This window comes from Elephas maximus, chromosome 9, assembly GCF_024166365.1.
Source record: "Elephas maximus indicus isolate mEleMax1 chromosome 9, mEleMax1 primary haplotype, whole genome shotgun sequence".
Taxonomy (NCBI): domain Eukaryota; kingdom Metazoa; phylum Chordata; class Mammalia; order Proboscidea; family Elephantidae; genus Elephas; species Elephas maximus.
In genome coordinates this window covers 36,698,012-36,713,628 of record NC_064827.1, presented here as the reverse complement: position 1 = coordinate 36,713,628, position 15,617 = coordinate 36,698,012, and the positions used below count along the sequence as shown (strand labels likewise).

The 15,617-nt window shown below is 35.7% G+C and overlaps 1 protein-coding gene across 5 annotated transcripts in view; it reads right to left on the bottom strand.

The window, feature by feature from the left end:
- Positions 1-15,617, bottom strand: part of IFT74 (intraflagellar transport 74) — a 127,092-nt gene that overhangs the window by 67,833 nt on the left and 43,642 nt on the right. For all 5 annotated transcript variants that reach the window (XM_049895993.1, XM_049895992.1, XM_049895988.1 and 2 more), the window contains 5 exons: positions 15,402-15,540; positions 14,151-14,213; positions 10,745-10,888; positions 9,439-9,479; positions 8,150-8,229 (listed from right to left, as the gene is read on the bottom strand). In XM_049895993.1, the coding sequence (XP_049751950.1) occupies positions 8,150-8,229; positions 9,439-9,479; positions 10,745-10,888; positions 14,151-14,213; positions 15,402-15,540 (467 nt within the window). The remainder of the gene's footprint in view (positions 1-8,149; positions 8,230-9,438; positions 9,480-10,744; positions 10,889-14,150; positions 14,214-15,401; positions 15,541-15,617) is intronic.

The window sequence follows — 15,617 nt, the reverse complement described above, 5'->3', positions numbered from 1 at the left end:
AAGATGGACTGACACAGTGACTGCAACAATGGGCTCAAACATAGCAATGCTTGTTAGGATGGTGCAGGACCGGGCAGTGTTTCGTTCTGTTGTACATAGAGTCACTATCAATCAGCACCTAACAACAACAAGATGGCAGCTTTATTCACAATAGCAAAAAATGGAAAGAACTGAAGTGTCAATCAACAGATGAATAGATAAACAAATTCTGGTGTATATATACAATGGAATACACTGCAACTAGAAAGAACAATGATGAGTCTGTGAAACATAAAATGGATGGACCTGGAGTGCTAAGTGACATAAGTCAAGCATATAAGGGCAAATAGTGTATGATCCCTCTTTTAAAAGAAAAAAAAAAAAAAAAAAACAGATAAATATATAGAGACCAATGTGCATTGGTAGTGCCCAGGGAGAGGAGGGGGTAAACGGGAAAGTACGCTTTAGACCATAGAGACTAGTTATTTTTGGTGATGAGAAAAGCTGCACCGGATGTGGATGTAGCTAGCACAGCACAGAGTAAAAACGAGTGTTTGAGCACATATGGATGGGTATAGATACAATTAAAGAGAATACAGATAAATTGTGATAAATATAACTAATGTCAGTGAACAATTTGTGTGGAAATTGTCAAATGCGAACCTAACTGTGTAAACTTTCACCGAAAACTCAATTAAAAAAAAAAATTCAATAGGTCTAGGTGAAGCTGAAGAATCTGCATTTCTAACAAGGCCCCAGATGACACTGATGACCCTGGTACAGAAATAATACCATTGTTCCAGTGAAAGATTTAAAGTGTACTTGAACCAATTTCCAAACTGAACAATAAGCAACGATTCATTTTTCTTCGTTTGATGTGTATTGACAAACCGGAAAACAGCAATGGATAGATGTCATTTGAAATCTCAGATACCAGGAAGATATACCACGTTGATATTGAACAGACTATTTTGTATATCCTGGAAAGATACTAATTGGGCAAATACTTCCTAAAACATGTTTTGGAAAATCTCCAGGCAAGTTATTCAAGCTGTGGTTTATAAATTAATAGCATTAGTAATAGCAGCTAATAGCTAACATTTACTGAGTATACTTTTTTAAACTGAGCACTGTTGTTTTATGTATGTATTGTGTGCATTTATTAAATTCTCAGAATAAACCCTAATAGGTAAGTAGTACTGTAACCTCCATTTAAAGGTTTTGAGGTACAAAAAGTTTAGGTAACATGTCCAAGAATGAATAGCCAGTAAAACAGCACAGCCAGACTTTGAAACCAGGCATTCTGGTTACAGAACCTGTTTTTTTTTTTTGGTATGCAGTATTGGGGTTCTTTTTTTAAAATTTAATTTGTTGTTGAAAATATAGACAGTAAAACATACTCCAGTTCAACCATTTCTACATGTACAATTTGGTGAAACTGTTTACATTCTTTAGGTTGTGGAACCATTCTCCCCCTCCTTCTCTGAGTTGTTCCTCCCCCACTAACATAAACTCACTGCCTCCTAAGATTCTTACCTAATCTTTAGAGATGCTGTTGTCACTTTGATCCCATATAGTTCTTAAAAGACCTTAATGCTCAAGACAATTTTTACTAGTTAAGCTAACGCTCTTCTGCCTCTTTTAATTCTATTTTACCTGTTGTAATAAAAGCAGAAAAGTTTCTAATCTAGGCTTGGGAATTCTGAACATGATAAAATATCCTACAGACCAACCAAGAAAAGTATTGTTTTATATTCTATTACTCCTGATAATTACTCCTGATAGAAGCATATAAATTATGGAATAAGTTGCCACGAATTCATTTAGAGTTTTGAACAGTAAAACATTTCCAATGTTTCTACAGCACTTTATGTATAATTCTATTATAATATATATTTATCCCATTTTAGCAGTTAGTTGTTTACACATCTGTGATATGCTGTATTAATAACTGCGTGGTATTCTGTTTTACAATCTAGTCAATCTTTGGGAAGGTATTGGACTTCATGAAAAAAGAAATAAATTTTAGTGAGTAATAACTCCCAAAAGTCACACTTGGGGAGATAGATGACTGTGAACAGTCTTAATACTTTGTTAACTGTATTCCTCAATCCTAGTCTGTGAATGTAGACTTCAAGAAAATCAGCCCCACCTTGTGGATAATGGTAGTACTACTAATTCAGGCCTTTGCAAATATATACGTAATTTTAGAATTGGCAGAGATCTGTGAATATTAGCTTGACCAACAAAAACTAAAAACTTTTATAGTAGCTAGCATTGGTGAGGAAGCACTTTCACACATTGTTATTGGTTGTATAAAAATGGCACAACCTTTTCTGCAAAGAAACTTGGCAGAATCAATCAAAATTGTAAAAATACCTCAACAATAAAAAGACAAAACAATCCAGTTAAAAACTGGGCAAAGGATATGAAAAGACACTTCACCAAAGAAGACATTCAAGCAGCTAACAAACTTATTAAAAAATGCTCATGATCATGAGCCATTAAAATCAAACCCGTTGCCATTGAGTCAATTTTAACTCATAACAACCCTATAGGACAGAGTAGAACTGCCCCATATGGTTTCCAAGAAATGCCTGGTAGATTCGAACTGCTGATCTCTTGGTTAGCAGCTGTAGCTCTTAAGTACTACACCACCAGGGTTTTAGCCATTAGAGAAATGCAAATCAAGGCCACAATGAGATACAATCTCACCCCAGCAATACTGGCACTAATCAAAAAAACAGAAAAAAACAAATGTTGACGAGGTTGTGGGGAGACTGGAACTTATACATTGCTAGTAGGAATGTAAAATGGTATAGCCACTATGGAGAACAGTATGACACTTCCTTAAAAACCTAGAAATAGAAATACCATATGACCCAGCAATCCCACTCCTAGGTACATACCCTAAAGAAATAAGAGCCGTGACCCGAATTGACATATGCACATCCATGTTCATTGCAGCATTACTCACAATAGCAAAAAGATGGAAACAACCTAAGTGCCCATCAACGGATGAATACATTAACAAACTGTGGTATGTACACACAATGGAGTATTATGCACCACTAAAGAATAATGACGGATCCATGAAACATCTCACAACATGGATGAATTTGGAGGACATTATGCTAAGTGAAATAAGTAAATCACAAAAGGACAGATATTGTATGAGACCACTACTATAAAAATGCATGAAAAGGTCTACACACAAAAAGAAACTATCTTTGATGATTATGAAGGAGGGGAAAGGTGGGAGGAAAAAGTACTAAGTGGACAGTAGGTAAGTGGTAACTTTGGTGAAGGGTGAGACAATGCACAATACAGGGGAAGCCAGCACAACTTGCCCAAGGCAAGGTCACAGAAGCTCCATAGACACACCCAAACTCCCTGAGGGACCAAATTACTGGGCCGAGGGCTGTTTGGATCATGGTCCTGGGGAAAATTTAGCTCAACTGGTATAACACAGTTTATAAAGAAAATGTTCTATACCCTACTTTGATGAGTAGTGTCTGGGGTCTTAAAAGCTAGTGAGCAGCCATCTAAGATACTCCACTGGTCTCACCCCATCTGGAGCAAGGGAGAATGAAGAAAACCAAAGACACAAGGGAAAGATTAGTCCAAAGGACTAATGGACCACAACTACCATAGCCTCTACCAGACTAAGTCTAACACATCTAGATGGTGCCCAGCTACCACCACCAACTGCTCTGACAAGGATCACAATAGAAGGTCCTGGACAGAGCTGAAGAAAAATATAGACCAAAATTCTAACTAAAAAAAAAAAAAAAGTCCAGGCTTACTGGTCAACAGAAACGGGAGAAACTCTGAAAATATGGCCCCCGGACATCCTTATGGCTCGGTAATGAAGTCTTGCCTGAGGTTCACCCTTCGGTCAAAGATTAGACAGGCCCAGAAAACAAAACAAGACTAAATGGCACTCCAGGCTAGGGGCAAGGACAAGAAGGCAGGAGGGGACAAGAAAGCTGGTAATAGGGAACTCAAGGTGGAGAAGTGGGGAAGGTTGACATGTCATCGGGTTGGCAACGAATGTCACAAAACAATACGTGTATTAATTGTTTATTGGGAAACTAGTTTGCTCTGTAAACTTCATCTAAAGTACAATAAAAAAAAATACAGTATCCGGTACTGAGTGAGAATATAGGCTACTGTTGTCTGTGTTATCTGCTCTAGCCAGAATAACAATTATTTTTCTATTACTTCTCCCTTGCTCATATAGAACCAGCATTTTAAAAGTAACAATTAAGCAAGTACTCAATGGCTGGCAATTCACCTGAGAAAGGAGAAAACAGGAGGGATTCAGGCTTTTCTGAAAAGTAGCATGGCATCTGCCAATACTGCTCTGCTTTACTGATAACCCAGAGTTTGTAGCCAAGTCCCGTCTGACTTTCAGTACAGCTATTTCTCCTTGCTTCTAATTAGCAAAAACTAATCCTTCTTTCCCTGCTAAAACATAGGACTGAGTGAGGTAATCCCAATTTTTAAACAGTATGTATGTTTAAACTTAAAGCAAATTTAGAACCCATGTAACAAAATGACCTGATCGAATAAAGTGAAGTCTAGCAAATATTTAACATGATAAAATCAAAGCCCCTAGCAGTTTAAAAATGTAGTGATGCCTTATTATAATGAAAGTTTTGTTATGAAATTATTGTATTTTTTAAAGTCATTTAAAAAGATGAAGTAAAGATTCTAGCCCATTTAGAATTAGTCAAAAGTCTAAGTTTATTGTAGAATTTTTCTGCTTTATTACAGACTATCACAGAAACTGATAACTCAGCATCTAAAGATCTTCATAGAGTAACTAAATAACTGATTTTATTTAGTCAACTTTGAGATATGATTATTCCATGTAACTTTTGAAAAACTAACTGTAAAGACTTGTTAAAATGAATAAACATGGTATACTCAAGAAAGTTGTTGGACTACAGTGTCACCATTACTACCCAGCAGAGAACACAACTGTACCCAGAGCTAGAAATCCTCAGAAAAGTAAAAAAAAAAACCTATGCCAACCAATCAAGTTTCTCTAGGTAAGAGTGTATATGTGTATCCTAAGAACTAGAGGAATCAAAGAAGGAACTAGAGCCCAACTTTTACTACTTGTTCAGTCTAGAATTCTTTCTTTGCTAAAATCTAGGATTATTTAGTTCACTCCACAAACATTTACTGAGTGTTTACTTTCCCAGGCATTGTATTGATGAGATGAGCTCCAAAGTGAACAAGACACACCTCATGTCCTTGAGAACTTATAGCTTAAAGGGGGAGACAAACACAGAACTAGACAATTGTAAAATAATGTGGTCACTGCAGTGATACAACTATGCACAGGGTGCTCTGAGAACACAGGGTAGAGGGCATACTGAGTCCAGCCCAGAAACAGATCAGGAGGGAAGTTATAGTTATCATGACAGATGAACGCAAACCAGAACTGGTATCTTAAAAGTTAGCCTGGAAAATAACAGGGAAAAACAACCTTTAAGACAAGAGAGCAAATGACTGAGGCATAAAATATTAGGAACAAAGGATTAAGGCATGAAAGAGTTTGATACGTGGTAAATAGGGTGTGACGTGTGGTATCACAAGTAGTTTAAGATTATTAGAATGTAAGGATAGAGATGGTGAGGGGTTGGAAAGGAGGCTAAAAACGCAGGGGCCAGGTTACAGACAGATTAGAATGCCATGCAAAAATTCTTTATCTTGCAGGTCACGGGAACCAATGGTAGGTGGAAAATGACACAGTCAGAATCTCATTTTCATTTCACATAAGTCACTGTGGCAACACTGTGGTGGATGAATCTCAGAAGGGCAAGACTGGAGTTGGGGAGACCAGTTAGGAAGCTACTGAAATAGTTCAGGCAAGAAATAACAAAGTCCTGAGTTAATACGTAACCTTTTAACAAGTAACCTTCTAACAAAAAGCCCAGGTGCTGTTGCACCAATAATCTAGGATAATCACAGTGTGGCAGGACAACAACACTAATGTGTTGGTATTGGAGCCCTGGCAGCGTAGTGGTTAAGCGTTTGGCTGGTAACCAAAATGTTGGCAGTTCAAATCCACTAGCCACTTCCTGGAAACCTTATGGGGCAGTTCTACTCTGTCCTACAGGGTCGTAATAAGTCAAAATTAACTCGACAGAAATGGGTTTGGTTTTTTTTCGTATGTACATACACATATATAACATATATTTAATTACATATATAAATGTATATCTTTTATACATATTAAAGTAGCTTTTTGCCACATTACGTTGCGCTATATATTGTTTTTTCCTATATTAATAAAGAAGGACAAAGAAGGTTACAAAACAAAAAGTAAAATGGAAGCTAAAATTCAAAGAATTCCATTTATCTTAGAATACTGGCAATTGATAATGAATTATTACCCCAAAATAAGTTATTTTACTGGAAAGAAGCTGACTGTTGCTAGAAATTTAAATTTTGTAAAAAGAAAATTATTTAGACTATATCCTACAAAGCATCTAAAATCAAGAACATTATCAGATTTCTCAAAATAGTTTTGAAGATATTAATAAGAAAATCTAGAATACTTGACCAATATAAGTTAAAAGCAATAAAATAACTTACTAAAGTAACATGACCTTAGTCTTAATTTATTGTATGCCTACCTCCTCACATACACCATTTAATATTCATAAACCTTAGGGAAAAAAGACTGTTACATTAATTTTGCTGATGACAAAACTAAATCTGAGTTACTTAACTTATTTAACAGCTGAAACTTAAAAGTTTCTCTGCCTTTAGATGCCTTATTAAAAGCAATTAATTAAAAAAAAAATTGCCATCCTGTTGATTCTGACTCATAGCGGCCCTGTAAGACAGAGTAGAACAGGGTTTCCAAGACTGCAAACCTTTATGGAAGCAAATTCGCACAGAGTACGTAGTAGGTTCAAACCACCGACCTTTCAGTTAGCAGCCAACTGTGCCACCGGGACTTTTAAAGCCATTAGTAGCCATATGAAAATAAAACTATAAAACTATACAAGCATTTTCTAAAAAAATGTCTACTTCACGAATGCAACAGTTCATATTAGAAAGCCAAGCTTAGGCTTAGGCAGTGGAACAAAGACTTTACGATCAGAGACCTTTGTTCAAATCTTGACTTTACCACTTACTTAAATTACATAACTTCTCTGAGTCTCAACATGCATAAAAAAGGGCTTAGCAAGGCTTCAAAAGGTTTTTGCAAAGGGTGCAAAGTGCCCAGTCCAGGCAAGTAAATCAATAATAGCTAATGTTATTATTCACAAATCCAGAAAAAAGTAAATAAAACTAATATACCATCTTTAAAACTGAAGTAAAAAAAAAAACGTTTTAGAACTAGAACACTGTTTTTCTCTGCTGCAGATTTTTCTTTGGCCATACTAGGTATACAATACCATATCTAACTCCTAAGAATATACAATCAATTCTTGATAATTCAAGAGCATATTAACTGGTTTGCAGTTGAACTATGATTAAAGTGCCATGGGGAACCTATCTTTCTCTTTCTTACTAGAAAGAAATGGGTTAGCAAGCTTCTACCCCAAACCCTTTTCCCGAGACACACACACACTGTATTCTGGAATCCCCACCACAACACTTCCATTTGTTCAGACCTAAAGCTCCCCCAGGTGTCTGTTCCTGTCTTAGCTCTTCAAATCCCATTGCTGGGCAAAGTTGGGGTTGTGAGGGGAATCAGGGTAATCAGTACTCGCTACTTCATTACTGAGCCCCACTGGGGAATTGATTGTTTCTGGATTATTTGTGATATTTGTGATCTGATAATCACCCCAACCCTCCAATCCTGCCAGATACCAGTTATATTGCGTAAGTATAATTTAGGAATATGTAACAACTTGAAACCATTTTACTTCATTAAAAAAAAAAAAGAAAAAACTACCTTGCAAAACTAAACACATTTTCATCATTATGCAAAAATTTCAAGTTATTTCAAGTTTGTGATCAGTTTAAATAATTGCCTTAATTACTTATAAAACTTGGCATGTATTTTAGCAATTAAATGAGTAATATCAAAAAGAATTAAATAATAAAACCAGCTAAATAGTTTTTGGGCTTCAGTTAACACTGTACTAACATACTACGCATCTGTTAATCTACATTATAAAAATACCAGAACTATTACCTTGGTGTTCCTCTAGATCCATGTCAAGTTGTCTAATTTCTTCATTAAACTGATTTATTTTTTCTTTTATATCTGTCAACCTGTTGAAAACATTATCTAATGAATACATGACAGATAATGTCAACTTCAGTAAAATGGATAAAGGATCTCAATAGACATTTCTTCTTTTTCATTTTGTTGTCGTTGAGAATATACACAGCAAAACATACACCAATCCAACCGCTTCTACGTGTACACTTCAGTGACCACGATTAGATTCAAGTTGTACAACCTTTCTCACGCTTCTTTTCTGAGTTGTTCCTCCCCCATGAACATAACATAAACTTAACATAAACTCTGTCTCCTAAGGTTCCTATCTAATCTTTTGAGTTGCTGTTGTCATTTGATCCCATATAGATAGTTTGTAAAAGAGCATAATGCCCAAGGCAGACATTTTTTACTAGTTAATCTATTGTTTGGTTTTAAGACTTCAGGGGATATTTTTGGTTTACGTTTTAAAGATTATCTCAGGGCAATACTGTCAGGGGTTCATCCAGCCCCCTTGACTCCAGAAAGTCTGGAGTCCATGAGAACTTGATATTCTATTCTGCATTTTCCCCCTTTGATCAAAAGTTCAGTAACGGCATCCGAGCACCATCCAGTTCTTCTGGCGTCATGCAAAGGAAACAGTTGTTCATCCTGGAGGCAATTAGCCACACATTCCATATCCTCTTCCTAGTCCTGACTCTCCTTCTTCCTCTGTTGCTTCAGGCTAATGGAGACCAATTGTCCTGCCTTGAATGCCCGCTTGCAAGCTTTTAAGACCCCAGGCAGCACGCAAGGAACTAGGATATAGAACAGAAGCGCTAAACATGTTATTAGGGCAATTATCTGGGATGTCCCATGAAACCATGACCTTAAACCTCCAAACCAAGGAACCAAATTCCATGAGGCTTTCGGTTGTACATAAGCAGCCTCAGCAGCTACTCTTTTTTTTTTTTTTTGTCATCATAAATATATCTATCACATCTTCAAAGAAGACATACAAATAACCGATGAGCACACAGCATGTGAATTACATCTTAATAAAACTGTTAAAAAAAAAAAAACCCAATTGTACTATGTCTTGACTCTTAAACATTCAAAGAAATACTTAAAGCTGAGGCAAGACTGAAGGCTGCATCTGTATTAACATTCTCAATGTTAACCATAGAAAGAATGACTGTACCAATATGCACCTCTTGTACAACTAGAATGTAATTTAAAAGATGAGAAATGGATGTAAAATGTCCAAGAATAAAGGTACTTACTGTCTCTCCATGCTGGCTATTTCCTGATTATCTTCTTTAACCTATAAAGGCATAAAGAATAACTCACTGTTAGACTATCTATACAGAACTTTCTTCTAAGGTATGCTGTACTAAAATGTTAAATCTAGTCTCTTTCTCAAAACTTATTTCTCAGAATTCAACCTTTGAAGTTAAAGGAACAGCATTTAAGGAACGCATCACAGTTCCTCAATGGAACGGTAGCAACTGATCTACCCGTATCTAGCCACATGGCACTATCAGGTTAACATTTCTTTAGGCCTGAATCAGCTTATATAAATTCCTGATACACCACCCCCAAAAGTGGGGTAGATTTAGCAAACCTGGTCAAAGTTGAATTTTGAAAAATAATGAATACTTTCAAAAAAAAAAAATTTTTTTTTTTAGTATACGTATGCCTCATGTAATATTTGGGATATAATTATTCTTATATGTATATATACTTATATGAAAAGATTGCTCATTGCTTATCTCTTTATAAGTTTTCTTATAACTTAGAAAAAAGTTCTCTAAGGAATTTCAGAGGTTCTAGATATTTTAGTGCCTTTCTGAAATGACTGTAAAGCTTACGTAGCCCCTGAATTGCTCCCTAAGGTTCTTCCAAACCCATTGGGCCCAACCTGAGACCATAAATGAATCCCATTTATAGGTTCCTGACTAGAGATGTTCCCAAATGCAGTTCTCCTAAGGGCCTTATAGTTAGGGTATCTCAGGATAAACAATAGGTTAACTATAACTTACAACTAAATTAAAGCTAGCCAAAAAAAAAAGAAAAAAAAACTGTCTTTTTTTTTTCGGCTAAGCTACTGAATACAGGTGACACGACCTTATGATTTCACAGGACATTTGAATTCCATTTCCTTCATGGAGGTACTGACAGTATTAACAACATAAGTCTTTAGCCATGGAGCATTTATTTTGTATATACAAGGCCCAAAACAAATAACAGAACATATCTTTAATAAGATCGTCTAATTATTTAATGACCAATAAGGAAAAGTTCCAAGTTTTCCTAATAAGGGTCAAAACATGAGAAAAATGGTCAAACTCTGCACAAAGACAATATAAAATGAGGACGTAAGGCAAAAAACAGCTTCTGTGAGAAAATGACTTTTACCTAGATTTTCTTGGTCAAGTATCTCACATTAATTTAGGTGAAGCTAACGTTTCACTATTTTTTGGAGGCAATAAACTTATTGGTTTTCCATTCAATTCATATTCTTTAAATAAAACAAATCAATACAGTTACCAAATCCTGATATATTAAAAATATGTTCATTCTTCCTACCTGCTTCAGTAATCTCTCTCTCTCTTCCATTGGAGATCCCATGCTTTTGTCTTCTGCAATCATTTGATCTCGATGGGACTCTAACTCATAAAGTTTTTCGTGCAGCAATACAGCCTCCTGTTTTACCTGGGAGTGTGCTATTTCCTGAAGGCAACAAATAAAAGGAAAAGTTTAATGAGTATTTTATAAAAAATTACTCTCAAACGGGTTTCAGTTTACACCACCAGCATTTTTAAATAGAAATATCAAATACCTATAGTACTCAATGGAGCCCTGATGGCACAGCAGTTAAGAGTTCGGCTGCTAACCAAAAGTTGGCAGTTCGAATCCAACACTTGCTTCTTGGAAACCCTACGGGGCAGTTCTACTCTGTCCTACAGGGTCACTATGAGTCAGAATTGACTCAACGGCAATGGGTTTGTTTTTACAGTACTCAATAATGCTACAAAGCATGTTTCTAAACTGAAAGAGTAAAAATAAATTCCTCTATTCTTTTATAAGCAATTTTCAGTCCAAAAGTCACAAGAAGTTGGTAGCCTTAGTTTGTTTTATTTTCTAAATAAAAGACTTGAACAAAGATAGGACATCTTCACTAACAGCAGGATAATGAAGAAAACGTCTCAATATATGTACAACAACTTTAACCACAATGTCCAATTCAAGGTCTGAAGAACTGATCTCTTGAAGAGAAAATATTTTCCCTATTAATAGGTCATTCTTACTTGTTGTTGTTAGGTGCTGTTGAGTCGGTTCAGACTCATAGTGACCCCATGCACAAAAGAACGAAATACTGCCTGGTCCTGAGCCATCCTCACAGTCGTCATCATGCTTGAGCTCATTGTTGCAGCCACTGTGTCAATCCACCTCATTGAAGGTCTTCCTCTTTTCCACTGCCTCTGTACTTTGCCAAGCATGATGTCCTTCTCCAGGGCCCGATCACTCCTGACAGCATGCCCAAAGTTTGTAAGACACAGTCTCGCCATCCTTGCTTCCAAGGAGCATTCTGGTTGCACTTCTTCCAAGACAGACTTGTTCATTCTTTTGGCAGTCCATGGTATATTCAATATTCTTCGCCAACACCACAATTCAAAGGCATCAATTCTTCTTTGGTATTCCTTACTCATTGTCCAGCTTTCAAATGCATATGATGCAATTGAAAACACCATGGCTTGAGTCAGGTGCACCTTAGTCTTCAAGGTGACATCTTTGCTTTTCAACAGTTTAAAGAGGTCCTTTGCAGCAGATTTGCCCAATACAATGCGTCATTTGATTTCCCGACTACTGCTTCCATGGCTGTTGATTATGGATCCAAGTAAAATGAAATCCTTGACAACTTCAATCTTTTCTCAGTTCATCATGATGTCACTTATTGGTCCTGTTGTGAAGACTTTCATTTTCTTTATGTTGAGGTGCAATCCATACTGAAGGCTGTGGTCTCTAATCTTCATAGGTCATATACAGACTTTTGTACAAGTAGACAAATTATTCACCACTATTCTACTGTTCACAAAAAGAAGGTAAGAAGGTATGTGACAAGTTTTATTAGATAACCAAAAAACTAGAGATGGTGATGGTAACGATGACAACAGAAGCTATTATTTATTGAGCATTTGCTCTATGCCAGGCAGTGCATTCCATGTTCCTTATACACTATCTCTAACACTCAAAGCAACTCTAGGAAGTATTACTATCATCTCCATTTTACAGATGAGATAACTGAGGATCTGAGATCTAAATAACCTTTCCAAGTTAATAAAGATAACAACAGTTAGTGATGATATTTGAAACCAGGCCCACAGAATGAACAAGACCAAATTTTTAAGGGGTAAGACCTACTCTTTTATGAATGTAGAAGAAAAGAAATCTAAAGAAAAAGAGGATATGAGCAAATCTTTGAAAGTCCATAGCCAGTGGGTTATATGTATAACTCAAGTACTGAATTATGTGTAACTCAAGTACTGAGAAAGAAAAGGCATGACGACAAAGTACATATAGAAAGAAATGCAGATATTCTCAGGTATTCTTTTTCATAGTGTTTCCTCCTTTCTTTTGCCTAAATGTCCTTCGTCTCATTCCAATTGCATCTTCATAAAACTGGTACATAAGCCTCAAGTTCTTGTTGCTCTTTCACCTGATTTTTTACACCCTTGTGAATTCAACAACTATGACAATGCAGCACAGTAGTGCACAAAGCAGATATTCAACGAATACCCGGTGATTGCTATTTGACATGATTTCTTGAAGAAGTCGAAAAAAAAAATGAACAAAGAAAATTTGGCAGAAGTTAAATAAAACTAGTGACTTTTGTCTTCTTGATCTGAGAATATTGCAAAATTTAAAAAATTCATGCTATTTTAGGCATACATGGTAATTTTATTATCCCTAGTCCTGCCAAAGAAAAGAGGCCTTAGCACAAAAACTAAATCCAAGGTTATAGTTAGAAACTGAAGCACTGTTTACAATGCCAAAAAACTATAAGCAAACTATTCACCTATAAGACTGTTCTAGACATACAACTTAATGCAAGGCAATAATTTAAAATAATGAGGGCAATCTCTAAGAGCTGATGTGAATAGACTTTCAAGATATAATCTTAAGCGTAAAAAAAGATATGATTTTAGCTGCTGATAGTATATCTGGTATTAATCCCACTGAAGTTTTCCACAACTGTAAATCAAGAAAGGATTATAGGATTGTTGTGGGGATTAAGTGTCAGTGCTGGTGATACATAATATAGTAAGTACTCAATAAATGTAAGAGTAGTTCTGTCTGGAGACAGGGACAAGAAACAGGCATTTTTTATTTCACGTTACTCGATTTTACTTTTTACTATAAAATGTTTTATGAATTTAACATTGTTTTAACTAACAAATAAGAAAAAAATACAAGCATTTACATCCCTAAAGCGATACAACTCATCTCTTTCTCCGTTCCTTTTGTGCATGTGTCTTTAAATTACCATTATATTTTTGCATGCCCCAGTCAACAGGTTGCTATGAGTCAGAATCGGCCTGACAGCAATGGATTTGGTTTTTTTTTTTTTGGTTTGTTGAGCTGATTCCAACTCATAGAGACCCATGTGTGTCAGAGTGCAACTGTGCTCTATAAGGTTTTTAATGACTGATTTTTAAGAAGTAGATCCCCAGGCCTTTCTTCTGAGGTGCTTATCAGTGGATTAGAATTGCCAACCTTTTGGTTAGTAGTTAAGTGTTTAACTGTACACAGTAGGTACTTAATAATTGAATTTAATTTCTTCCCCCACTAGGATATTTGTGTCCAGAATAGAAAGAAAAATTACTGAATTCCTGTTAATAAACACATACTTGAGTGTCTTCCATTAATATATTTAGCTGAACTATCTTTTGTAGCTAAGTAATATGAGAACCCTTATTTGATTTATACTTACAGTTTCCAGGCTCTCTTTTTTCATGTTCAGTGAATCTAGTTGTTGTTGAAGTGTATCTAATTCCTAAGACGAAAAATATAAATATATTCAAATATACATGCAAGCTACATTTAGAATAATTTCTCTGTTCATCAACATTTCAGATATGGGTGTAACAAAGTAAATTTTGTAAACATCTTCAACTCACAGCTTGCATTTTGACTAGAATCTATTAGCATTTGATTATTTCTGCTTCTCCTACTTTCTTCCGTTATTCCTGAAAACCTTGCCATGATCTACCTTCAGAAAACCTTTATGAGCCAATGAAAGGTGGCCAGGCCTTTTTTTCACAGTGAAACATGACTGTTTTGGAGAACACTAAATATCAGAAGCCTTCAAATTAACGATATCATTCCTTAAAGTCATGATGTTTTATTTTGATTTTTTTTTAATCATATTTTCCTACCTTTTGCCTAATTTCTTTTAGGGCCAAGACCTATACCAATTTATATGGCTCACTCTTAGGATAAGACCCTTGAACTGGTAACTTATTCATAACACTTGTGCAAAGTTAAGCATATTTTGGTAATATTTTGGCATTCTATAATACTCTTTCTCCAATGCTCCACTGCGTCTTAATAATCCTGTCTAAAATAAAAAGTTAAATTACATTGTCTGAGAAACTAAACCTAGATTCTCTACTGGCCATTTATGAGGCCGAATTCTCTGCCATCTGGGCATTACTAGGCACTAACTTTCAGATCTCACTTAGTCACCATAATGACTGGGCACTGGGAAAATTCTCAATAATCTCTTGGCAAGCACCCAAATTTCTTATCCAAGAAACATGATTAGGGGACAAGCGCTATTCAAATCAGGGACCTAGCTGCTTATTAGGTGGGAAGGAAAAGGAAAGAATGCAAATATCCATATGGTTTGGGTCTATGAGGCCTTTTAATGTTTCCATTAAAAGCCCATAAAAAATGCAAGTGTTCTCATATGTTCTCATGACCAGTAAAAATGAAGGACACATAGAACTGAATAAAAACTTAAGAAAAGCTAGGTCATCAAGCAGCATAAGACAATGGAGTTTTCTAGATCAGTGATTCTCAGACTTGAATATGCCAATGGATCATCTGGGGACCTTGCTAAAATGAAAACTAATCAGTAGATCTGGTCAAGCTCAAACGGGATGCCGACGCTGTCCATCTTTAGAACACACTTTTAGTAGTAAGGTTGCTATGTCTGGCACATAGCAGAAATTATTATTACCTGCAACAATTTCTCATTTGCAGTTTTCATCTCTGTGTATTTCACTTGTTTTTCAGGAGACATATTTTTAATAATGCCATCGGCTGCTTGCTTTTCCTGTTCAATTTCTTCTTCTACATTTCTAATTTCTTTTTCTTTCCTGAAATAAAATATGTATATATATATATATATATAAAATATTCCTCTTGCTATACTGAGGAGAAAAATATCATTTAA